At 44.2% G+C, this 26808-nt stretch overlaps 1 protein-coding gene across 4 annotated transcripts in view; it reads left to right on the forward strand.

Annotated features, from left to right (window-relative positions):
• The window catches only part of ormdl3 (ORMDL sphingolipid biosynthesis regulator 3), a 146726-nt gene that overhangs the window by 20369 nt on the left and 99549 nt on the right, over window positions 1-26808 (forward strand). For 2 of the 4 annotated variants that reach the window (XR_003981979.1, XM_030401361.1), the window contains exon 4: window positions 9072-9181. Coding sequence is in view for 3 of the 4 variants with exons in the window: in XM_030401361.1 (XP_030257221.1) it covers window positions 9072-9165 (94 nt within the window). In the remaining variant the exon portion in view is untranslated. Of the gene's footprint in view, window positions 1-9071; window positions 9182-10538; window positions 10560-23980; window positions 24648-26808 lie in introns of those variants that run through there. The other 2 variants (XM_030401359.1, XM_030401360.1) reach the window with 2 other exon arrangements.

The following is a 26808-nucleotide window of genomic DNA, read 5'->3' on the forward strand; positions in this document are numbered from 1 at the left end:
AACACGTAAACCCTCATATTCTCAATTAATGTGAATCTAGTTTTCAAGTTTTTATTTTTGGGAAGGACATTAAAGTTTAAACTCCCAAACTTTAATATTTACACTTTATGTTAAGGAGTTAATAATACAAACTCAGTTTTATTTTTTTTTCTGCCTCAGCTGTTCTCAGAGGAAAATAAGGTCCCAAGAACACTGTTTGAAGTTAGAAAGGTGGCAGGGTCCGCCACATTTAAGAGAGTAAGTAAAAACAGTATGAAACCGTGTTGTCTTTCATCGTCAGTTTGTTTATTATGTCACGAAAACAAAAGTCTTTCCCTTCTGATTAGAATTTCTCTCCCAAATCTCCGCAGTTCGGAGGTTGCTCGAGGATCTCGGTGATTCATGGTTGGCATCGTAGTTGCTGTGACATCTTATTTATTCATTTGTTTTGAATGTGTCTCAGCGCAAAGCGAGTGAAGACGGGTTAGATCATGATCGATCCTGAAACCGTAAACTATCTAGTTTTTGGGCAAATTGCAGAGATCACGGTGTGTTTACAGTCTTCACATAACCTCAGCGAATCAGCAACGCAGCCAACTGGCAGACGAGTTACAGCTCGAGGCGCGGTGGAATGAGGAACTACTGCCAAACAATCACTTTAATCTTAAATTGCAGCATTGTGTTTTAATGCTGTGTACGCATAAATTCAATTGTGCCAAATCTTCAGGGCATTAAAAAAAAATTGGGGAAAACATCGCTATTTAGATTGTGGATCGCCCACGCCTAGTTATGTTTTCTGTCCTGACGACTGAGGTCGGATCTGGAGCATCATCACCGTTACGATGTCGGCCTGATTGCTGCACCTTATTAAAAAGCTCTTATAATGTGTGCTCATGATCTCATCGTTCTTTCCCTCCTCGTCGTGCCTTGATCTTTCCAGATCCCAGACGGATCAAAGATCATACCTGGATATTTTTAGCCACATTGCCCGGCTTTACAGTTTTGGCGTAATGAGCCGCGGATGAGTCGGATACCAAGAAAACACATGAGCCAGAACCACAAATGCAAATACTTTTTATTATTGTGCATTCAGCCGTCAGTGTCCTGTTTGTGTTTGTTCTGAAGTAACAAGACGATCGGATGGTGGAGCTGAGATCAATTTCTTTGTTTCTGTCCTTTTGACGTTAGTATTAATTAACGGTTGACTGATTTGTTTTTATCAGGGTCAGTACCAATACTGATTATTAGTAATTAAGGAGAAAGATAACCAATATTTGGACATTTACAGTAAAAAATACAAATCTAAGCGTCAAAGTGTAGAATAACCAGTAATGGGATGTAACTCAAGTGCAGTTCTGAGGTACGTTACTTGAGTATTTCTATATTTCCTCTCCAATACATCTGTATGATGACTTTAGTTATTAGTAACTCTCAGACTCTAACAGATTATTCTGTTATTTATGACGTTATTTATATCAGATTGTGTTGTGGGCGGACCACAGACCCATGTGTTGGGAAGCCCTCCTCCTTATCAGCACTGATAACTGGCCAGGACAAGAATCGATCGATCCCGACTTCCAATTCCTTCTTTTGTCCAAAACCCAAAAACTCCTGATTTACTCTCATTAACCACAAAGAAAAACAGAAAATCCTCACTTTTAAGACGCTAGGACCAGAAAATGTTTCACATTCTTGCACGAAATATGATGAAACCATGATCAAAACAGTTGGGAATTAATTTTCTTTAATCAACGGATCTATTTATTAACATATAGTTGCATTTCTGATTGATTAATCTGCTCACAGGGGTTTGGATTTTTCCCTGCTAGCTGTCTCACACGCTGCACTTCTTTCCCAGTAGCTTTTTTTTTTTTATTATCCTCTTGTAGAAAAGGTAATAAAAGAACGATATGATACGTGTTTCCACCTGGTCTATAAATGCGACCCGGTACCGCCAGCCCGTTTTTATCCTGGCTTCTCGTCACTGCCCTCTAAGTCAATGTTTCCTTCGGGGGAGTCGGCCCCGGTACTTTATGGATCATCAGAGCCACAAGTCATTATTTTAATAATTCATCGGTGATGGCATGTAAATGATGAGCGACGTAAAGTCACCCTGGATGAATCTAGAGCTGCGATGAATAATGTAGACTGCAGCGGGATCCCAGGGCGCTGGACACAAGCGCTCCCTCCATCCCCTCCTCCCCCTCCCCCCTTCATGTGCAGCCCCTCTTTCATCCATTCCTCCTTTTTACTGTGACTTTATGTATCATCACGCTCCTCTCTCCCCCTCTCCGCTCTGTCTTCGTCTCTGGTTTTTTTATTTGTTCTCCGTCTCACCACCATCCATTTGAACTTCTCCACTATGTCTCTGTCCTCCTCCCAGTCCTGCTCTTTCTCTCTCTCTCTCCCTCTCTCCCTCTCTCTCTTTCTCCCTGACCCTCTTCTATCAGCCTCCCTCTTTTGTTCCTCCTCTGTGAAAGCATTAAGAAATTATTCACACTGATTCCTCCCCGGCTTGGGTTTGAGCTGAGTGCTCGGCTGATTCGTGAGGAGCACCAAGGTCAGCGTCAGTGGCTGCTGCTGCTGCTGCTGCTGCTGCGAGTGCATCTCCCCACATTGCCTCCTACGTACATCCATGTTGGAAAATTGCCTGCCTCCGTGGCCCGGAGAGATCACGGCGCTGCACAGGCATCAAACTTTGAAATGTGTGTGTGTGTGTGTGGCTGTTAAATCCAATTTCAGTTGTATTTATGTTCTGCGTTGGACAGCTCCCTCTCCTCTGCGACGACATAAACGCAGGCATCACTCAAATTTCAGAAGACACGTAGCGCAAATTCCTCCAAACAAAACACAATTTTTTAAATTAATTGATGAGCGAGGCGAGTTGTTTTGTGCGACGCTCTCTGGGTCAGCGAGGAAGGAATTCTGATCGGCAAACCGCAGGATCAATAACTCCATTTTCGGAAGCTCTTATTGGTTTATTGCATTTACCTCATTGTTCTACTGAGACATCCGATATATCAACGCCGCCCGCTGACCTCAGAGCTGCTGCTCCGACGCTCAGCCGCGACGCTGGTTGTATATTTTGTGCGTCGTTTTATGTCTCTCCATCTACTTTTTATTCCCCATAAAAGCTTGATTCATGACTCCTGTTACATTAATAATGTAATTGTGTGGTGTGTGTGTGTGTGTGTGTGTGTGTGTGTGCTGCCTCTCTCCCTTTCCCCACCTCCAGTTTCCTGTTGGCTCTCACACGTCAGGTCGTATCCCAACTACAAGCACATCCTGTTCCGAGCTACAGAAAACCAACATCAAGCGCGCCTTTCATTCAGGTTTTTCTTACTTCTGAGTCTGCCTGCGCGGCGCTAATGTTACTATAACAAGACACCTTCCTGCTGCTTGGTTGGAAAGCAGCGGCGCTCGTTTGTAGTCTGTCAGATACCCGGCATGGCAGGTATTTAAGGCCGTGTTGTGTTGGAAAGGTGTTTTCGGTATATATTACTCGCAGCACTGTTGTCATCTTTCTTCGTGATGCGAAGCCGCGGTTTCGAACGATTCTCCTCCCCGCTGTGACTCCCATCTCGTTGCAGGTTTCCAGCAGCGTGGAAACCCGAGTTGATGACATTGTTGCACGAAGCGCACCTGTCAGGAAAACACGACGGCGCCGATAAAAGGGAAGTGATAAGCTCCGAGGCAAACAACTCTGATGGACGGGAACGATTTGCAGACAGTTCGCAATGGTTCCAGTTCTCGATTCCCATCCCTAACCTGAAGTGACAGGAGGGCTTTAGTCTCAGATCAAAAGGAAGTTGTTCTCAAAGTGATGGTGAACTTGAGAAGATACACAGATTTGTAGTTATTTGTTCAGACGTCCCTCTAACCTTTGTTGATTTTTATGTGAATTACTGGATAATTTGATCCAAAATCTCTCTCTTTGGTCGACCTGGTCTTAGGTTGTAGGCCTTTGCGACTGGTGACGATGGCTCACGAACTACTTGTCTAGACAAAAATACAGAGAATGTATACAATCATTAGGGTTAAGTATCATTTTAAAAAGTCTGAAGTTTTTTGGGTTGAAAAACAGGCAAATTGTAACTAAAATCTTAATCACAGTCTTCAAACGCTCTTTTGCTGCAGAGACATTTTCAGTTGCTCCCAAAAAAAGTAGTGCGATTAAAAAAAACGAGACCTAAAGATGATTGTAAGTTACAGTGAACTGCGAGGTAAAGAAACTGGAGCTGATTCTCGTAGTCCCACTTTATTACCTAGGCTCACTTTAATAACTTGGCTTTAATATAGCTTCTCTGATTTAATCCCAAGATTAACTGACTCGAGTTTGCAGACTGGAGGGGGGGAGAAAAAAAATATTACCCTTCGAAGTGATTGATTGGGCCGATGGTATCAGCAACCTTTTCAATATTGTGCGCCGATATCATCAGGAGACGGACCGAGCAGCCCTTTTCTTCCGTGGTTACCTTTCATATAATTACTTCAACAGAGTCGAAATATTGCCTCGACTATTAAAGTCGATACGTTTTACAAGCCTGTCCAGATGCAGATAATCCACAGTGAAGTTGTTGGCAGTGTGCGTCTGAATACGAATCGTGGCAGGACGCTGATTATAAATGTATGTGCGTCACCAGGAGTGCAGCACGTAGCCGTGACCGCACAGCACTCACCCCGTCCCCTATGGGAAGGTGGATGGAGCTGAGGGGGAAATGTATGTATGCATGTATGTTTGTATGACATTGATCTGAAGCAGGGTGTGGCGGTTTCGGGATGAGAGTGGATCACACGGTCTGCCGGCTATTAGCCATAGACCGACCTAGACACAAGGCACGGCGGAGAGGCGATTAGCTGACAATGAGAAGATGAGTGGCCTGTCCATATGCCTGGCATACATCATGTGGACAGGCCGCAGCCCCACTGCTTGCATTTGCGGTCCCATTAGGGAATCAGCCTTCAGTCATATTTCTTAGATCCGGGCCGAACGGATCAATGAGACGAGATGGACTCGCTGCCAGCAGGCCACTTGTGTCTGAGTGGGGCCATCACATCTCCTCTCGTCTCGCCGTGGAGCAGAGCGGTCGCGGCGAGAGCGTTGCCTCAGCACTTTGCTTTGGGGGGGGGGGCGAGAGGGGTGAGCACGCCGGTGATGAGTCACTTCCACAAGTTGTTTATTGATTGGCTGCGGGGCGTTATATCTCAGCGCTCGTTAAGTGTGCTGTCTGCCTGCCTGCTCCGCTTATTTACATGGAAACGATTATCTTTGAGACAAACAGAGCCGTTTCTGCTGTTCAATCGGTTATCGTGGTGTCAAACGAAAAAGAAATGGAGCGTGCAATGAGGGATCAAAGGTTTTATCATCTGTCGATTGCTCAGGAACGTCAGTTATTCTATTCGAAATTGGTCTTGGGTTTGCTGGAGATAACATTTGCCTCCGGCTGGCGTCGGGAACATGAATTCATTTCAGGGCACGGAGAGATTTTTGTTCCTCGAAATGTGTGTGCGTGCGTGCATGCAGAATAGCGCGCTGCCTATTAAAATTCCCCACGAACAGCCACACACTGCACCGCTATCACAATCTGCTCGGTCTCACTTGGTGCCATTCGCACATTTCCTCAGAGATTAGGCATTTGTTTGAAAAAGCGAATCTCCGGAGAGGACTTTGAGGGGACAAAAATTGAAAAGCTGTCCTCGCAAACCAAACAACGCCAACGGAAATGAGGGGAAAAGGCTGACTCGAGACACGAAGGGATTCAGGAGTGGAGCCGAAGCGAAACCCGAGTTTAAGATACGAAGGCGACCAGAGAAGAAGCCAAAACTCTCAGATGTTGAATGTTGTCTAAACACAAGCGCCTGTGTCTCACTGCTAGACTAAATCCTAAACACTGGTCCTTTAAAGCATAAGAAAAATACATGAACAACATTCAGAGCCATCATGTGTCTGATCATGTGTCGGGTCGGTCTCGTCGGGCTTTCGCGCTTTCTGACATTCCCTCTAACGCCGAAGAGATTCCTCTATCTCCACCCTGCATTACACTCCCGAAGAGGCCGCAGTTTAGGTCATGTTAAGCCTGGCGGGCAGTGGTTAATGTTCACTCATCTGCACCAGGGTACCGGGTCCCGACACTACCCTCTTTTTTAACGCCTCGCTGCCTGCTGATCCCTCGCCTGCAGTCGTTTCTGTAGACTTTGCTTTAATGTATGATTTCCCAGAGGAGCACATCCAACATCCGGAGAGCCGCGCCGTGTGGCAGACAGGTGACGGCGCTTTAACGGAGCGTGTGTCCCGCGGCTTAGCGACACTGGAAGAGATCCCTGTCGGCGGAATACGAGCGAGTTTTCCCACATTAATACGGCAGATTACACGTAGCAGAGCTGACACGGAAGGGGGGGGTCACGGTATTTATGGGAAACTGTATGTTTAATGCCAAAATGTCTGTCCTGCGCTGAACTGTGCAGCTTTAACACAGTTTTAATGTCTAATTGAGGAGAAATGGGGTGATAGGAACTGAATCGACCAATGCATTACAGTTTAGGCGGCCTTGCCAAGTGTTACTGCCGCCGGATTAAATGTCTTATTGGCCCTGTAGGTCAAGGCGGTGTGATCCGTGTAAGTCTGAAATCATCCTTTTGCTTGGTTCTTTCTCCGATACGTACGCAGAAATGTAGCGACGACGTAGGCAACATAATCCCTCGGTCTACTTCCTGAGATTCGTGTCGGTTTAATTAAGCATCAGTACAAGTTCTGAACTAGGGTTCTGGCAGAATAAAATATCGGCATCAACCACAAGAAGCAGCACAAGAGGAAGAAAAGAAGGCCGAGAGGGAGACGGAACGAGTCTGGAGGTGAAGAGGGAGGAGAGCAGTCTGTATGTGTGGATGTGAGAGAAAGAAAGAAAAGAAATCCTGATTGCGTGCGACCTGTTGCGTGTGCCGTCTAGACGAAGTCGGCGGCGGTACGTGGAGCGCGACCGTAAACAGCAGCCGAGGACACGAGTCCAGCCTCTCCTCCCCGTCAATCGACAGAAAACCAATCAAAAACAATTCCAGCATCTGTTATCGAACGCAAACACGTACTCTCTGTTTCCAGCTCCTACGTGTGCAGATTTACTGCATTTTAGTGTTTTTATATCATCGTTTATAGAATATCTAACAGTTTTGGACTAAAAAAAGGCATCTGAAGAAGTCACCTTGGCCTCCAACTGTAACGATGTACGTTTCTTTCTATGAAAAAAGCACCGATAAAGTTCTTACTGGATCCTATTAGAACTTAAAAGAACCACACAGTATTTAGCTTCACTGACTCTTCAGAAACCTGATGTCCTTACACCCTTTATCATCAGAATACATGTGAGCTCAGTACGTTTCTAAAACCACATAAGTTTGTTTGTTAAGGTTTAGTTTTCCTTTTTCTCTCCTCACAGTCCGTGCTTCTGATCCGGACAGGTCGAGGCGCAAAGACCGCCCGGTTCGGGTTTTGCAAAACAACGTGGCTCGGCTTAAAATACCTGTTTTGGTCGCCACAAACACGGCTAAAAATGGCCGCTTGACTCCTTAAAAAACACCCGGTTCTGCTGCCACAAACATGGCTGGAGATGTGTTATATCCTGGAGACTGTGCCGGCGCTTCAAGCGAGTACATCTCCGCCTCTGCTGCTTTGTTTTGATTGATTGTTTAGTCCCCCACGAGCCCCACACCTTTAAGGCGTTTTCCCCTTTAATCAAAAGATATTAATCAGGAGATTAATTGATAATGAAAGGATTCATCAGTTGCAGCTCCACTAGACACATAGCTAACACTGGAGGACTTCCTCCCCCGTCCCCCTTTTTCTCCCTCCACAGCTTCTCCTCTGTCATCCTGTCCTCTCCGACCTATTATGTTATTTTTTCATGTGCCGCCGTAGTCGCCGTCTTTCATTTTAAAGGCTTTTAAGGCGGCGCGCTGACACTAACAGAGACGGAGCCTGGCAGCTGGGTTTGTTTTCCGAGCCCACACACCTTTTTAGCCGCGCTGCATCTGAGCGCACGTGTGCTCTGAACGTCTGACCTCGTGTTAATGAAAGTGAGATTTAGTGTGAGTGTGCGGTCAGACGTACAGTACTGTGTGTGAGTGTGAAGCATTGAAAGGTGAACGTACATTATGATGCAGGCGACGGATAAACTGCACTTACACCAGGCTGAATAAATAAATAATGTCCGTGTCCTGTACAGCATGAGAAAAAACATGTCGCGGTCGTTCATGTTCACGAAATGTCCGCGCGCGTGACCTCGACAGCGCGTCTGTCGCCTCCGACGTGTTTGTCCTCTCTTTAAGAGTTTCTCCTTAAGATCCAGTAACTCTGAATGCTCCGCGAGGTTGCGGAGACAAGACACATGACATCAGCTGCTCTGCATACACAACCCAAACCCAGAACATTACAGCGCGTTGCATCAGAACCCCTTTAAAATAAGGAAGTTCCGCGCAATCCATCATCGCTGTTGTTCCACTTAACGTGTCGGTCACATTCACGTTTTCTGTCTCTACGTGCGTCTGTTTGCTTCCCTCCACCGCCGACATCCTCCCTGTTAATTAAGATACAGTCGCTTGTGATGATTCCTCTCGGCTCCTTCTTGAAATTCTGTGTGTGTTTTTTTTTTGTCTTTTCCTGGCAGCTTTGTTGTGTTCCCCGCTGAATTTTTTTCAGGGTACTGATTATCCAGCTCAAAGCGCCGCTGAGCAGCACCTGTGCCGCCAAAATTCAACTGTAAGCGCTCAGAGAATAATGGCTTTGACTTCACAGCGCGAGTGTTCCCCGACTGAAGCGAGATCCAAGCCGGGCGGAGGAAAGCCCACCAGCTTCGGCAGCCAATTAGCCCAGTTTTCATCGCTCGTCAGCTCATGGCCACTTCTTTACAGCACAAATAGTTTTTTTCTTTTCTTTTCAGAGCAAGTGCAGTTAAAGAACAGTGGAGGTTTTCAGGAGTGCAAATTTAAACCCCAGCTGGATGTTTCCCAGTTGGACCTTGATGCAAGTCTTCAGCTCTGACTGTATAATCTCAAATGTTCAATTTAACATCACGTGTTTTCCTTTTTCTTTCTTCCTGCAGCGTCCACATCTGCTCTGCAATCACACGTCCTGTGCTCGTCTTTGAGGAGGAATCGTCCCCCAAAAGAAGTAAATTCAAATTGTCTCAGCTCTAATTGTATTCACATCAAGGTAATTAAGTTATATCAACGCTCTGTCACAGCGTCTGACAGCACGTCACACAAGAGACACACACTTTGAATGATAACCCACCTGAGCTTTCCTGATAATGTTATTTCTGACTTAACTAAAAAACAAAATACTTTTTTTTTCCTGCTCTCTGAATGAGCGAGCAGATAAACATCCAGCTCAGTTTGCAGGATAGATTCCTCATTAGTTTGTCAGCTGCAGCTCAGCACACAACTGCACGACTCACCTGCAAATCTTATTTTGGTAGTTTATGTAAAAATAAGTTGCTATCATATTAATTAAATGTTTCAGTCTTTTTTTCGAGCAAAAATGCTTCTTAAACGTCAGAATTTGCTTCTTTTTCTTGTCATTTAGTTTAGAGAATGAAGAGTTTTTTGGGTTTGGGACTGTTGATTTAACAAAAAAATAAATAAAAATTCATTTTCATTCATCGTTTTGGATTTTTGGGAAATTGTTGTGAACGTTTATCACAATTCTTTGTAACGTTGCAGACGGAATGATTAGTAGTTGACGAGGCCAGCTTGTTTACGATCAGTCTGTTTTTATTAATGAGATTATTGGTTAAAAGCTTCATAATATTGATAACTGTGAATGAGACTTTATGAAGCTCGATTGAATGTCAGATTTCATCTCAGACTCACGGCTCCATTTGTTGTAACTGAGGCGGCTGCAGCAGACGTCTGAAGTGCTCGACTGTTCGACTGTTCGCTGTACGGATCGTCCTCAGCCACAGTTACAACACACTGCGTCACTCTATGTCACTGAATCTCTATGACACATATTGTATCTTTATCACAGATATTTGATCTACTGATCATTTTCTGATGAGTAAATAATTTTAGTCTGGAAAATGTCACAACATTTAGAGAAAATGTTTCCCCAAAACCCAAAGTGACGTCTTGAAATGCTTCTTTTACCCAACTTTCAGTTTAAAATCCAGTTTAACTGTTCATTCATTTACATTTAATCGTCACATTTAAGAAGCTGGAGCCACTTTAGACATTTTTGCTTGAATAACAATGAACTCAAACTAATAATTGCTTCTTAAAATACTTGTTTTATTGACTCATTTATTAACTGACTCTGTTTTGCAGCTCGACATGCGTGTTTATAGTTAATTAACAAGTTCAGTGCAGTTAATCCTCCACAGGAAATAAGCTCTGCTTCAGTACTGCACACCTGAGATACATAACTCATAGATAACATGTGACATAATGTTTGTTATTAGGTAAACAGCTGCAAATATAAGTGGCGATTAACCTGTTGATTATTTTCTTGATTCATTGATCCCTTTTTTTTGGTCTAGAAAATCAGTGTTTGTCTTTTTTTTTTTGTCCAGAACCCAAAAAACATTCAGTTTTCTGTCACCGAGTGACAAAAACAGAAAGTATTCACATTTAAGAAGCTGCTATCAAAGAACTTCAACTCTCCTTTCTTCAAAAACTACTCAAATCGATTAATAAATGATCAGAACAGTCGGTGATTAATTTGCTTTTGACAGCTCATCCATTTGTAGATTCATCGTTACAGTCGGCACAATAATGGGAATAAAACATACACGGCTGTCAGAGGAGAAAAAATATGTTTGAGGAAACTGGTCAAAGCAAAACACTTTTTTCGGAGAATGGGGAAGAGCCCTTTAATAATCGAGAAGCCAGAGGGTTAACATCAAGGCCGCAGAAGAAAGTAGCTGTTGAAAAGCTTCAGCGAGGCGCCGGCTGCATCGTCATATGGATTCAGACTGCAGCGCTTTGATGGGGTTTGCATTTTTTAGAGATGTTCTCAATCAGAGGAGCTTCTGAATTCATCTCAAGGTTTTTAGTTCGCTGCTGTATGAAATATTAGCCCGGAAGAGAGTTGGCCAGCTGAGTTTCACAGGGGGGGAACGCTTCCTTTAAAGTCAAAGTGGCAGCCGCTGAGCTGTTGCATGAATATATACATGGAAACGCACATGCGTACGTGCACACGTGCAGAGCGGTCGGCGCGCTCCTCCTCCCTTACGTAGATTTTCATTTCTCATTCCCCCCCCCTTTTTTTTTTCCCCCCCGCGCCTGTCCTCGTGTGTCTCTGCGCCCCGGCCTTTTCCTCCAGCTGCTGCTTTGATTATTAGCTTCATGAAATCTGTGTGAACGCCGCAGACGTCGGTAATCTGCTCCACTGCGAGGGGTTCTCGTTCGTCTCTCTCATTCTCTCCTCGTCGACTTTAATCCTCCCACTCTCAGCAGAATACAAGAGTCGTCAACCGTCGCTCTTCTTTTTTCCCTTCCCCAACTCCCTGTTTTTTTGGGTTTTTTTTATGACTCGGAGCAACTTGGGTGAAAAGGCTGAAATGTTCTTCATCATTTTTCTGGCGGACACCTGACTGCGTAGCTTTGATAAGGTTTCCCTCCAGGTGTCCCGATAGTCAAGTTCAATGTTTTTTGTCCTTCCGCTCGCTCGTTCTGCGCCCCGAGGCGAGCCGTCAGGGGCAAATGCTGCGTGGGGCTCCCTAATAAGTCAGCGTGACGGACGAAGGATCCCAAACTGACCTTGAGCGAATCAGGATTAAATCAAAAACGTCATATTAACTTTAAATGATTTTATAAATCAGCCCGTGGGCATCTGTTCCTCGCTCAAATGTAATTAAGTTTACCCACCGGTTTCTTTTCATTTGTCATCCTTTATCTTGTATGTCTCAGGTAGTTTGACGCAACATCTTGGTCGATTAATAACGTGACACGCGGCGGCCTGCGCGCTGAACGCCGGTTCTGTTGAGATACTGACAGAAAATGTGCCCGGAGCAGCGGAGACGTCTGGTCAGAGTGGTTGTTCTTTCTTATTTCCTCTTTGGTCACATGCTTCCTCATTGATCTCATATTCCTGTATCATTTTGGGATCAAATTCGCATCAGGACCAACATAAAAAAAAATGTCAAACAGTGTCCATCCCTAATAATAAGACACGTCACTATTTGTGTTACACTGCTTATATTGGTTTTTCCAAACTACTTATTTTACGTCTCTTATGTGCGATTAAAGCTCGTGTCAGTCCAATGAATAGCAGCTTGGAAAATTGCGATATAATGCACAAATTTTGATGAATTGACTGTGACTGTGCCACTGACACAAACAGCACTTAACGTATTTGATATTAAATGCATCAAAAGTACAATTAAGACTGTATATTTACATGTATACGTGCACTTCTCTTACTTTCTGTCACTTTGATGTATTTGAAAAATGTTTTTCTGGAAACTTTACTCACATCTCGTTTGATTTACTGGAGCTACTCTAGAACAAGATGTTGTTTTTTAATATTAAATCATCTTGCGTGTAAATTCAACCGCTATTATTTGAAGTGGTTGTTCTGCTTTGTTGTCAGGGGACGTGGGTTTCTCCTCCTGGGACCACGACCGACGGACCTTTTCATCCTCGTAGCCGCGCCGCTAACACGGCTAACGAAAACAAACGTCCGCCGGGTGTTTTCAGAGCGCTTTGAGAGCGAGACTGCGTTATCAATGTTTGACATTGATTGTTTTAGATCTTAATGGCTGCTGATCCAATGTTCAGCAACACAACTACTGGAGCGAGTGGTATTGATCTAATGGTAAACACCATCAGCCCCCCCCCCCCCTGCAGCACTTACCAGTTCCAGTCCAAGGTCCAATTAAAGCTCTAACAAGGTTGTTTACAAATGCAACACCCCTCGCCGGTCAAGAGATTTTTCTTAGAGGTGTCAGAATCGAAGCTTCGAGGTTCCCCATCGACGCCCGGGTGCATCCACTTTCAATTTTGAGCGCTAAACGTGGTAATGAATGGGACGCTTCAGAGCTCATTACGGTATCGAACACCGCTACGGAGTCCGTTCCGCCCGGCCGAAGAGGAGGTGATGAAGCTGAGCCCGTGTGATCTTCACTCAATAAGCCGAGGCAAAAAGAGCACGTTAGCCCAGCCTTTAGGGACCTCGGATCATTGCCATTGATTTCTTTTTTGGTCTGCTCGCGGTGTGTCCGGTTAATTTCGCTTCATTTCAGATATGAATGAAATCTGCAGCCGCTTTGACAACGAAGCCCTCGTTTTCTGTTCATTAGATGAACCGGACTGCATGTCTGCGCAAAATATCTCCAGGTTTATTGCAGATGTGACTGAGATGAAAGTGAACTCATTTAAACCAAGAGACCCACTTGTGACTGCACACACACACACACACACACACACAATCTTAATTTAAGTCTTCGCAGAGACCTTTAAAGAGTTATTCATGAATCCATGCGGTGACATCCACCTCAGAGACAAAGCGCTCGGCTGTTGTCCGAGAGGGAAACGTTCACATTAAAAAAAAAAGATACTGCGCGCTCAGCGTTTCACGACACATCCAAAATGTCATTAATCCACAGAGATGACTCGTACATTGTTCCTGTGCGACTGTTTCTCTTCCTTCAGCACGACCAGCAGAAAGAATCGTCCAGCTGTCCGGGATGATTACTGGCTTTTCATCGCCGTTATCACTATTGATGCAACGCTATGATAATAAGATTTAGAAAATCTGTTTCAGCGAAAAAAATAGAGTTCTTTTTTTTAAAATTTTCTTCGGCAAACTACTTTAAACATTTATTTTATGGCAGATTGCTGTCAAGAAGTCGCACGACAGCTCTGACTCGGAGTGATGGGGTCTAAAATGATGATGGGCGTCTTTTCCTCTGATTAGAACACCGTCGTTTGTCTTTTTTAGAAGAAGTTATGTGACTGATCGTCGTTTTTTATTGGGCAAGTCGCGTTACGTCAAGCCTAAGTTTAGCACGATACGTCCCAAGTCCAGTCACTTTCTCCCTACTGAATAAACTTCAGTCTTAACTGCCATATCAGATCTTTATTAAGAGAAACAAATACTACTGCCTGTCTAAAAATGAGATTATTGAGCAATTTATCCAGTTCAAAAAGTTGTACAATGAATTGAATTGGTTTATTGAGATTCAGTGAAATAAATATAGAGAAAAAACACAAAAAAAACAGTATTATATCTGTTTTATATTTTATTAAACCTTCTTAATTTCTTCTCAATCACATTTAAAGGGTGAAATACTGACAGCCAGGCAATAGAAACTAAGCTGAAACATGATATTAACACAGACGAGTCATTCAAGTCAGTGTCTCGAGTGTTTTCTACTGAGCTGCAAGTCATCAAAACAGTGAGTCAATCTCTCGAGTCCACTTCTCTATTAAGAACTAAAGATAAAGTGGAAATGCTGTTTGTTGTGCTGAATATAACACATACAACAGAATACATACAGTGTGAACGTGGGTTGTCTTAATGTTTAATTCAGCTGCTTATAAAACCTCAAAAAGTTCTGATTCATCTTCATCGATCGAGCTCAGATTTCACTCAGGTGACTCAGAACGCAGAGTGGATTATCGCCGAGGTGCAAACACGCCTCAGGATTAGCAACAGATGAAATAGTCGACAGGATAATGAGACTACGCGTGACAATTAATGAGGGAATGTGGAACTATCAGGCGCCAGTGTGTAGATGTAGACGTGAAGGAAACTAACACAGAAGCAAAGTCATCTCTGGTGAAGGCCGTGTGGAGGGCAGGGCGCGTCCCATTTTTTAATTAAATCACATCAAAGTTTCGCTCTCTTGTGTGTCCTCTCCTTGCGTCTTCCATTGAGACGTCCTCTCCCTCCGAGGCTTCACGCGAAGCGACGTCCGTCCCCGGCGACAGCTGTGCAGAGGTTTGACGAACGTGTCTGCACACCTGGGCGCCGTGCTAACGCTAACGGAGGCGCGCGGCGATCAGCGCGTTGTTTTTTGTTACCTGTGTCACAAACACCTGCTCGTGAATAGAGAGGCTGCACTCTGTATTCACACTGCGCACTGTAAAACCCGCTCAGAGGAACAGGAGCCGCTCCTACTGCCAGACTGCAGATCATTTATTCATTCATCGTGTCCCTCCGTATCTGTTGAGGTTCTGATTGTGAATTCGTCGTTCAATAACGCAGGATGTGATTTTGGAGGGGAGAAGTTTTGGATGCGGGGATGTTATTTATCAGGGTAAATTATGTAAAAGTATCAAACTCAAGACTTTCAGCTTCGCATGTGACCGAAGGAAATGATAAATGATGCCGATGATCGTCAGTACTACAAACCTTAGTGACCCGCCGGATCGGTTTGGGTCTTCGTCTTTGTTCTCATCAGTTCTTTTTCATCATGAAACGACTGCTTTTTCAGAAATACTGTATTAAAACGAACAAACACAGAAGAGGCAGATCATTTATTGTTTTAATTGTTTGAGCAAAAACATCGTTATTGTGACTTTCAACGGCAAAATCACTGTCAACTCGATAATATTCCGGTGCCGACATCAACATACTGAGTCACTTTTTTTTAACTGGATGTGGAACCAGGAAACAAATTAAATTCAATCTTTGGAGAAACACACTTCGCGAAGCTCCAGCGGTGTTGCGATGTGTCAGAGATCGGCACCATTGGCGGCAGCGTCCGGTCAGCGGCAGCACGGGAGGTTTTGTCGGCCATTAAAAAGACTCGGGTGATGTCTGCTGTCGTGTGCGTCCCTCGCTCCTCTGAGGCAGAAATAAGAGCTTTTGGGACGGTGGATCAGAGCGACTTCCGTTTCAAGCGAGGGAGCGAGGAAATGTCAATTAAGGGAATTGGGAAGCACCCAAGAGAGAGGTTCGGGAGGGAGAGTGAAAGCATGTGACTGTAGAATACTGTATTTATTCCTGAGCTCGCCGCTCCACGCGAGGAAACCGCCAGCCTCGGCTCAGCAGGGAGCGGGAGAGTGATGACAATGACTTCCCCCGGAGAGATGTGTTTGATGTCGACAGTCGGAGCAGTATGTCATGTTAGCGCCGCGGTGACAAGTGCACGCTGGGAGTGCAGCGGCAGACTCGAGCTGATTGCTCGAACTAGCTCGCAGGCGTCACTGAGTTAATGTTCAAAGGTGGCACAACAGCATAATAGTGGTTCTGACTCGTGAGATTAACAGCATTGTGTACTTCTGCTGTCGTTACAGATGAATCTGCCCGCTGATTTATGTGTTGCGCTCTCAGGCACGGCCTCCATCGTGGCGCCGAAACACATTCGCGGCGGCGGAGGGAGCAGAGATGTTTGGGGGGTTTTTGTCACAGTCGGCGGTCGTCCCCTCCGACAGATGAGCACGTTTTGAATGTATGTGGAAGTTTTTTAGGACACAGAGCGCTTGTCGGAAACTGATACCAGCATTGGGGAAAAAATTGTACCTCTTCTCTTTGAAGCTCTGTGCAGAGTTGAATCAACCCAGCAGAAATGATTCATATAGTTCACAAAAAAGACGCCACTGAGTATGAATTAAAGACACGTGATGATGTTAAATTCGACAGTCTGCCAGTAAATGTGGTAATACGGCATCATGACAGGCAGCTGGTTCCCGGTTGGTCCCATAATCTCATAATGTGATAAATACTTCAGAGATTTAACGGAGATTTTCGAAACTGAAACTGATTTCGTGGAGCAGAGGCTCTTTTACGCAAAATAGACGATAAAAGCACGTCCCAGAAAAGATCTCCAGCTGGACCGAATATCACTGAAAAGTTTCAGTTTGTAGATGACAAACTTTATTCTTATGGTGTTTGATTGACAGGATTACAGGATCTGTGTCCAACCCAATGTTTGTTTCTACATAAATTCTACAATTTCCTTATGTTGCAACTTTATGTTTCTTTAGGTTCAGTTTGGGTTATGCTCCTGTGAGCTTTATGCAAAAAATCCAGTGAGTCAGGGTCGACAGAAGATTGTGTTTTGGTTCCGCAACAAACTCGGCTGAAAATTGTTCTTATTTTTTTGTCAAATTATCAGTTTTGGTCTCCGGAAACACGGCTGGATTGTCCCGATTTCTCGTCAATTCATCCGCTCCTTGTTGCCGCAATCATAACTGCAAATTGTCGTTAGTCCTCGATCTCTTATAAAATAAAATATCCAGTGGTGCCACAAACAGATCCGCTCACCTGAGGTTAGTGTGACCCAGAGCTCCTCATGCTGTATATTTCCACTGTTACCTCATTAACTGCATCAGCGTCGAAACACTGAGGTTAAAAGAAATGATCTCAATTACAGCTGGGTGCAGATAAGGTCACGGGACGGTGCTGCGGTCGCGTCAACTGAACGAGGCGCACCAGTCGTCACGCTTCCGTATGATTTCCGACATAAATCTGCTGAGCACGTGCTGCAGGATGCGTTAAAACACCCCGAACGGTAAAAAAAGCAATAAAAAAAAACAGTCATCCGAGCAGAACGAAGCTTCAAAATCAATGTGATGTTTTTATAATTAGTTATCCCGCCTAATTAATGCATGAAGCCGAGTAAAAAAGTCGTCAGTTTTAAATAATAGATTCATGAAGATAACGTTAAAAGCATTGTGATGATTATTTTCCTCCTTGCATAAAAGGACGTGCCGTGAGTGAAGATATTGTCTTCGTTTTCATTTTCTCCTCTTGGCATAAAGTGGAGAAGGAAACATCGACTGAGATCATTTGAGACCGCGCCGCTCTGCCGCGTGTCCTGAGCTGCTTGTTATGGCGGCGCGGACAGAAGCCACACGTGTCGGAGTCGCTGGTGTTTCTCTTTGAAGCCGCTCTTAGAGCTTCCCCCCGGCTGCTTTCATCCCCGTGCGTTCGCAGGGTTATTTTTCCTCCCCGTGCTTCTCCACGCCGCAGGTCCCCGCATGAAGCAGCAGACGGCACTCGATGTGAGAACTTCTCGTGATATACGAAAGACTTCAAGTGCAGATCGGATTGAAAGAGGGTGGGAGGACGCGTAAGGAAGGCCCTGAGGATCACTGTGTTCTGTGTCAGTGATCAGAAATGTGCGTTTGAGCGGTTAACAGTAAAAGCACTGTATAAATGCAAGTCCATTTACCATTCACGGTACAGCTTAATGTTAATAACTACACTGCTAACTGAGCCAACTAGCTAGCCTGTAGCTGTAGCCAAAGATAGCTACAGCAAACAGTCCGGTGTTGTAGGAGGCCAGTTCTTACATTTTACACCATTAATATATAAAGACATCTCTGTTTGCAAAGAAAGCGTGTGCCTCAAGATTACGGACCCTTGTGTCGATGCTGTGTGTGCTGACAGAAGCCTCTCGAACACCCCGTGACTCGTGATGACTTCAATCACTGTCTCTGCGGCTCGGTGCTCCGCTGCTTCTCACGCTTTTTTTAGTCAGACGCTGATTTACACCTGGAATCTCGTATAATTAGACGGCAGGAAAGAAAAAACCCGGCAGCCGCCTCGGTCAATTACCAAACACTTAACCCTCCGCTGCAACTCATCAGTCCGGAAGATGAAGGACAGAGGCGATGATTTCACGGGTTAATTGGGTGCAGGTAAACGCCGTCCTGACGGACCTCTGCTGATGCTCTCTATTAGTTTTGATTGACACCTGATCCTGCCCCCACCTGCCGCGTGCGCTGCTGTATGTCAAGACGTGCGCGCCCTCCAGGGGGTTGTATGTATTTGCACCTTAATAGCGCCGCATGTAAACAGTCGACCTTCTTTGCGGTCGCTGTGGCACGATGCCATGTTCCTCATATACAGGCACAAGGACACATTATAAGAACAAAGCCAAATCCTATATCCCCTGTACATACTGAGGTCTTTACCTTTCCTTTTCTTTCCCATACAGATTCTGTTCCTGCCCCGCTGTCCTCACTTCACCTGTTCTTTGCCTCGAAATGAAATTAACGCTACAAATTGATCCGAGACTAACACGCTCAACAAAGACCATTTGCACGCTCGCTAACAAACCCGCTGACCAGCTGATGCAATTAAGCCTGTTTCAATACGATTTCCTCTCCCAGCCAGAAGCAAACGCAGAGGACGCCTGAAAAAAATATTCATCGGCTCGGAGGAGAAGTTAAACTGACTGACTGATCCCTGCTGCACACGTGCTGCTCTAGAAAGGACACATTTGTTGCTGAGCCTCCTTCGTAAACACTGCGGGGAACATATTGTACTTATAGAGGACGCTGCCATTATGGATCGTGCAGCCGATGATCTGTGTGTGAATGCAGATTAGGTTGTGGGCAGCAGAGGCAGATGGAGAGGAAGCTCTGCAGCCGACAATTAGGAAGTGAATATGTGATCAGAGTAGTGTAAAGACAAAAATACCTTCTTACTTTTTTTTTTTTTTACGTTGGCATGGTATGTTGTGTATATATCCTTCTTCTTTTGTTTCTTCTTCTTCTTCTCCTTAATTTTCTCCTCCTCTTCTTCTTCTTGTTCTTATTTTTCTTCTCCTCCTCCTCCTCTCCTTCTTCTTCTTCCTCGTCTTCTTCCTCTCATTCTTCTCCTTCTCCTCCTCCTCTCCTTCTTCTTCTTCTTCTCCCTCTCCCTCTTTTTCTTCCTTTTCTTCTTCTCCTTATTTTTCTTCTTCTCCTCCTCCTCTCCTTCTTCTTCTTCTTCATCTCCTCCTCCTTCTTCTTTTCTTCTCCTCTTCTTCTTCTTCTTAATTGTGGACCATTTCAGGGCTTTTATTGTGAAAGGTGCAAAGACAGAGTCATAGTAACAGTTAGCCGTCTTGCTTCAGACTCAGCCTGCTGTTATTGATTTATTATCTTCATAAGTATACGCTCAGCCCACAATATTCATGAACATAAACTGGCCTCCTCTTCGACTTCCATCACGTTTTTTTTCCTCCCGCTGCAGCTGGACGTAGATTCAAATCGAGGCTCCTGACGGTTATTCATCGACATGAAATGTATTATTTGAAAGAAAAACAGATGTCACGTTTGATTATCGATGAAGAAATTAAAAAGAGCTTTCATAGAGCATTTTATTTGACGCCGTGGCCTTTGTTACATGAGAGGGAATATTTTAATGATAAAGATGAAGACGTTCGGCTTAGATCACGTGGATTCACATCGTGAAAAAGATGGAATGATTCTCTCAGCAGCTTCGTAAAAAATCCCATTTTCTTCGCGGGCTTCCTGATAAGAGCGGTCCGTATATCAAGCTTCTGCTTTGCATTTTTTCCCATCCATCCATCGCTCCATCCATCGCTCCATCTCTGACCAATCAGTTCACACGGAGGGAGTCCTCCAGTGATTCGTCCCACATCAGAGGAAAAAGCTCTGCAGCACACTCAAGTGTTGTCCTGAGTGATATTTCCCCCCCTCTTAAGATGTAAACAGAAATCTGGGGTTCTGATGATGGAGATGAGAGGAGGAGGAGAACGAAGCCGCGGTCTGCGAAATCAGCGACATCTGAGATGGCTGTTAATGAGCAGCTGTCCGTCAGTGAATCTGCGAGCCAGTTTCAGAGCGCAGCATGAAAGTAGACAGAGCAGGATGCCGCAGATTCACACTTAACTGCGAGGAAAGACGACTGCTGCGAAGCGCCGCCACAGAGGGACTAATATCTGTCATCACGCCGCTCGTTAAACTGCACATTTTACAGGTGGTGGCTTTAAGAGGAGCTGGAAATGATGTTTTCATCTCGAGGGCGTGAGGATGGTCATTATTTTCTCCAGCTCTTGAATCTCAATCATCCCCGGCTGTTTGGTTTCCCAAGAGAGAGGGAAGATGGATGGAAAATAGACGAGTGGAATCCCAATAAAGCTGTTTTGAATTTGACAAATGAGCGTTTTCAAAGCAGCTCGTGCACGTTTGATACACATGTATATGCAGGATTTGAGTGATTATCACTTTGGTGCTCGTTTTTCTTGCGTTGCAGGTGTCCTTATCTCCACTTCTTGTCTCCTGGCAGAGCGCTGTGCACATCGCAGAGACGCACATTAGTCCTTTAATTAATTAATGACAAACCCCAATCCTGTTTACGCTCTCATGAGGGAGCGCGCCGCGTTATCCGATTTTTTTTTTTTCATTTGTGCTAAATCACATTTAATCTCAGTGTCACGATTTTTAATCCTGCACCACCTCCACGGGCGATCAGAGATGCATTAGAGTTAGCTCGTTAACATCAAAATTGAAAAAAAGAAATGCAATCTGCGAGCCAAGTCCCCAGACTGAAGACGAAACTCGGTTATTTGGGAAGCAAAATGCACCATCCTTAAGCCTCGATGGGGGAAATCAGCCCTTTAAAAAATATATTTCCGCTCATTATAAACTTATTTTGGGTAATTTGTAATAGCATCATCACACTCATGAACATCATAGCTACATAATAGAGATCTGGGGTCATCGCAAAAGCCAACTTTCACAGTATAATGTGTAATCACATCGTCACCTGATGCACTCGGGGCCCGAAAAGACGCTTACGTTGTGAAAGGAGCGACTGTAAAACATTGGATGCATTTTATTTTAAGCGAAATGACACATTGGACTTTCATACGTGAAGCCACTGGTTCAAATTAAACCGGGAAAGTCTAGATTTTTGATTTTTGTTCAATGTAGCCGGACGCTAATCGTGGAGTTAGCCAGCTCGGTCGGCAGAAGTTGACAGTGCACACACTCTTTTGGCCGCACAACGCAGAAGATCCAAGTCATTTTACAACCAGGAAGTTGAGACATTTTGGCTTTCGTAGGAATGAACGGGGCTCCACCTCAAACTCCCACGTACAGATTCTGATATAACATCCTTGAAAGTCCCGTTGCGTGACTTTCAAGGATGTTAAGTCAAAATCTGATTTCTCTGAGCCTTTTTAAGGTGTGACGAGCCTTTTAGTATGTAGCTCAGATTTTTTACCTGATACATGTGAGATTTTAGGTGGAAAAAAAAGAAACCTCCTCTCCCATCCTACAGTAAAATCCTGCCCTGTAAAAGGCTGCTAAACACACAAGAGCGAATGTCATTATACGTCTACTTACTGAGACTTACGATGTGCTAAAATGATTGCTGCTTTGAACGAAATGTCGCCCAAAATGTCACACAGACTCCGTGTTTGATGTCTCCTCTCTGCCTCTCATGTGGAAAAACTCACACATTGTCACAGTCTGGGTCACTTTTTTATAAATATCACCGTCTCATTTTCACGTTTGACTCCAGAGCGCTGGGAGAATTGACCCCGTGGTAACAACCGTTGTGTGATGATTGCCCAGCTGAAATAAGTACTGAAAAGAAACACACACACACACACACACAACCTAAACCTAATCCCCGCCGTGTAACCCGGCTTCCATCTTCCTCCGTCTTTTGCAGCTCTGATCTCAGACCTCGCAGATCTCAGCCAAAAACCATGACTCAAAGCTGTGAGTCATCGCCGAGGAGGGCCAGGGATCACAGCAACGAGAGCCTCTTTCTTCTCATTAGATAAACGCTTTTGGACACGAACACCATTTTTCAAGTCGTAAACTTGAGTAAGAAATTATCTGAACTCGGCCTTCGGTGTTTTGACGTGGAGCAGTTTTCATCGCAGCTGTGTTTCTTCATCTCTGCTGGCGGATCCTGTCGGTGCCTGGTGACGTAGCTCCTCCGGTTCTGTTTGGAGTTGTAGTGTACTGTACAGTATGAGCTGCACCAAAACAACCAAAGTGAATTCATTATTTCCACTGGGGTTTTTTTTTTGGATGGGATGTGGTCTGTCTGTTTACAGTCGCAGAGGAGAAGGAGGAAGAGGTTTTGCGTGTCGGTCGCTGCTGCAGTATATATATTTATATTCCCGGTGCTGCCGATGCTGACGCGCCGAAACACCAACCAGAACATAATACCGCTGGAAATGAGCCGTGCACTGTTGTCATAACAGAGGTTATCTTTCTTTTTGTGCTTGCGGGAAAGCTGCTTAGAAAGCCAGAGCACTTTGTCACACAACTTTCTCCCTCCAGCTTGTTTAAGTTTCGTTTAAAAAACAAGTTTCGACGAGGGATCTCCAACAAATCCACCGGGACTCTTACAGTTGGTTTGTAGCTTTGGACGGTAGTCAGGCTGCTAGCGGTAGCCATGTTGCTAACGGTGTCTTTGGGAAAGTGGCGCAGACAGTAATACCGCAAGAAAAAGTTGAAAAGTTATCTTTAAAACTGGGGTTGGATTGTCATTTTTGGTTAAAGGGTTACTCCACCAATTTTACATATCAACATGTGTTTACAGGTCTTTGAGAGTTCAAATGCATATATGTGGGGAAAAAATATTAAAAGCCTTTTGTGGCTCAAGAAGAAGCTGCGTGTAATGTGATCAGTCGTCAGTGATGTCACTCAGTGGCTCAGTTGCATTGTGGGAAATGTAGGCACCAGCTTTAAAAAAAAAAAGCAGTCCACTGACTCATTATGTTCAGTTTTAAAACAGAGATATCACCTGTTTCGTTCCACACATTCTTCCTTTTCAAACCATGGTGCCTACATTACCCACAATGCAACTCAGCTACTGAGTGACATCACTGGAGGTAGTGTATTAGATAACATGCAGCTTTATCTGAAGGCTTTATACTTTCATTTTTTTACACATGAGGTCGAACAACCCACGACCTGTAAACACACCTGGGGGAGAAACCAAAGCCTCTTCTTGCTTAATTTGACGTACTAACCAATTTTAGCCAATTTAATAATAATCAGGGTTAATGTTTGATTGAGGTATTTACCGCTTTTCACCCATGGGGCTTTCTACCAGCAGGTAGTAAAAACACAAGGGCTTTCTGTACTAATTATCTGATTTTTACTCAATGTAGGGTTTAAAGAATTGATTGAATTCGTACTGATTTCTTTCTGTTCTCGTGACAGTTTGGATTCTTTATCCAGTCCACACCAGTTCACTGACCTACCTCATTTTCCTTCGATTGGATAGTTAACCCAGCATTTATGTATAAATATGTTAACATTCACCGCCCACGATCAGACAGCCTACTGTCTTTCACAGGGCGACGAGTGGACGCGTCGATGGATGCCGTGCGAGGCTGACTTCCAGTACTCCCACCCTCAATCTGAGACAGATCTCCGCGTATTTATTATTCATGGTGAGCAGACCAGCAGCAAAGACATGACCCTGTATACCTCCCACTCCCTCTCCTCATTACTGCCTGATGAGAGCTGAAACATCCCTTCAGGGCCCAGGCAGTGCAGTAATAGCTGCTGTCTGGTGACTTAGAGGTCTGGTGAAGAGCGCAGTCACCCATGGCATACCAAGCTCTAACCACTCATTTATTCAGCCTGAACAAATTGACCCCACCAGCAGCAGCAGCACCTCCTCTCAGTACAAGTGGATGTTATGCACGAAATACAAATGTATAAATAATAATATGTACTCAAGCAATAGAAGGTATAAATGGTGTAGTGGATAGATTAGCTCGCTTGTTCGCTGCCTGAGATCCCCGGGGGAAAACAGGCCCGTGCAGAATTTAACACAGAGTAGTGCAGTGTGGTACAGTACAGCGTACAGTATTTATTATGAAGTATACAGTATACAGTATACAGTATACAGGAGGTTCATTAATGAGATCAGGAAGGTTTGTCTTTTCTTTTTTTATTTTATCTTTATCTTTTATTGTATTTCCTATTTTTATCTTTTATTCTTTAATGTACTTTATTGTAATTGGTGTGCCTTAGTTTCTAAACTTGATTCAGTTTTCTTAATATACCATGTTTTCTCATTTACTTGTGAAGCGCTTTGTATTGCATGTGATTTGTTTGAAAGGTGCTATAGAAATAAAGTTTTCTTTCTATTTTTTTCTTTTCTTTTCTCCTTTCTTTTAAAGTTCATGGATAAAAATATAATAATGGAAAAGATACAGTCGGTATGAAGCTATTCATCATTCTTCTTATACCACTTTATGTGAAGAGCTTGCCTTGCACACATGAAATGTACAGTTACCTGCAGACACAAACATAGATGAGTAATAATGATAGCGTTGCATGTTGACGAAGGTTGTCAGTCATCCAGGTCATAGTTATTCTAAGTGCTGTATCGTAGGCAACTGGACGTGTTTCACATCTCATCCAAGAGGATTCTTAAGTTCTAACTAACTGGAGAGGAGATGCAGAGTTTTAAACTCTGTATGGGAGTGCCCTTACATCGTGTGTGGGAGTGTCCTTACAGTGTGTGGGTCTGTCCTTACAGTATGTGGGAGTGTCCTTACAGTGTGTGGGAGTAGTGTCCTTACAGTGAGTGGGAGTGACCATACAATGTATGGGAGTGTCCTTACAGTGTGTGGGAGTAGTGTCCTTACAGTATGTTGGAGTGTCCTTACAGTGTGTGGGAGTAGTGTCCTTACAGTGAGTGGGAGTGTCCTTAAAGTGTGTGGGAGAAGTGTCCTTACAGGTTGTGGGAGTGTCCTATACAGTGTCTGGGAGTGTCCTTATGATGTGTGGGAGTAGTGTCCTTACAGTGTGTGGGAGTAGTGTCCTTACAGTGAGTGGGAGTGTCCTTAAAGTGTGTGGGAGAAGTGTCCTTACAGGTTGTGGGAGTGTCTATACAGTGTCTGGGAGTGTCCTTATGATGTGTGGGAGTGTCCTTACTGTGTGTTGGAGTGTCCTTACAATGTGTGGGAGTGTCCTTACAGTGTGTGGGAGTAGTGTCCTTACAGTGTGTGGGAGTGTCCTTACAGTGGCTTCATGTTGGTTGCTAGGGCCAGGTGAGCCCAGGTGTGAGTGGTTGTTTACTCAGTTCTGTATTGTAGCTGGATGATACCGTCAGGTCCCAAATTATTCATACCCCTGGCAAATTTTGACTTAAACTTACTTTTATTCAACCAGCAAGTTTTTTCCTGATTGGTAATGATACAGGCGTCTCCCAGAAGATAATAAGACGATGTACAAGAGTCCAAAATGATTCATACCCTTTGCAAACTGTCACAGTCTATGGGAAAATCCAAAGTACTATACCATTCCAAATAGTCCAAGCTGTTCTAAAGCATCCTAATTACCCTGATTCATTGGGTATGAATAATTTTTGGACATGCCGCTAAGAAATCATTTTTTCCACAATGATGCCTCTTGTACATTGTCTTATTATCTTCTGGGAGAAGCCTGTGTCATTGTGAGAAGCCTGTGTCATTCTGCTGGTTGAATAAAAGTAACTTTATGTCAAATTTGCCAAGGGTATGAATAATTTAGGGCTTGACTGTAAGTAATGTCTTAGGCCAGCTCCTCTGTTCAAAGATGGTCGATCCAGTTTCACATAGATGGATTCTTTTACTCCTCTTTCAAACCGCCTGTCTTCTCCGGCCAAGATGTTTTACATTGTTGTCATAAAATGAACGATTTTTCTCCTTCAGATGTGAGATGGACATCAGAGTCTTGACCTGAGGAGTTGGCCCCTCCTGTAAAAATAATAATGATAATAATGTTGTTTCTACAAGACGAGAAAAAATGTGTAACAAAAATCTCTCTCTGACATTTTACACTTCAACAGTACACTTCGGTAGAGCACTACGTTTAGTTATTTTTCCCCGCTGATGCACTCAACACAGTCCTGAGAGGAAGTGTAAACAGCGCTGCGCTAAACTATGATTTATTGCAGGACGGTGTGCAGGTACAGGTGTAGCCTACCGAATAAAAGAGCACCTCCATGTATCTTTACCTCCGCGTATCTGCTGCGTTGACAGCCTTGGAACAATACATTACGATTCAGCAGCTACCGTGTGAACGTATAGGGAGTTACCTACAGTCAGGGTGAGAGGGGATCATAATTTAACTGAGAGTCTGGGCGAGAATACAGATTCAATAATGTGACTGTTGGATGTGATTTGG

The sequence above is a fragment of the Sparus aurata genome, chromosome 20, assembly GCF_900880675.1.
Source record: "Sparus aurata chromosome 20, fSpaAur1.1, whole genome shotgun sequence".
NCBI classification, from domain to species: domain Eukaryota; kingdom Metazoa; phylum Chordata; class Actinopteri; order Spariformes; family Sparidae; genus Sparus; species Sparus aurata.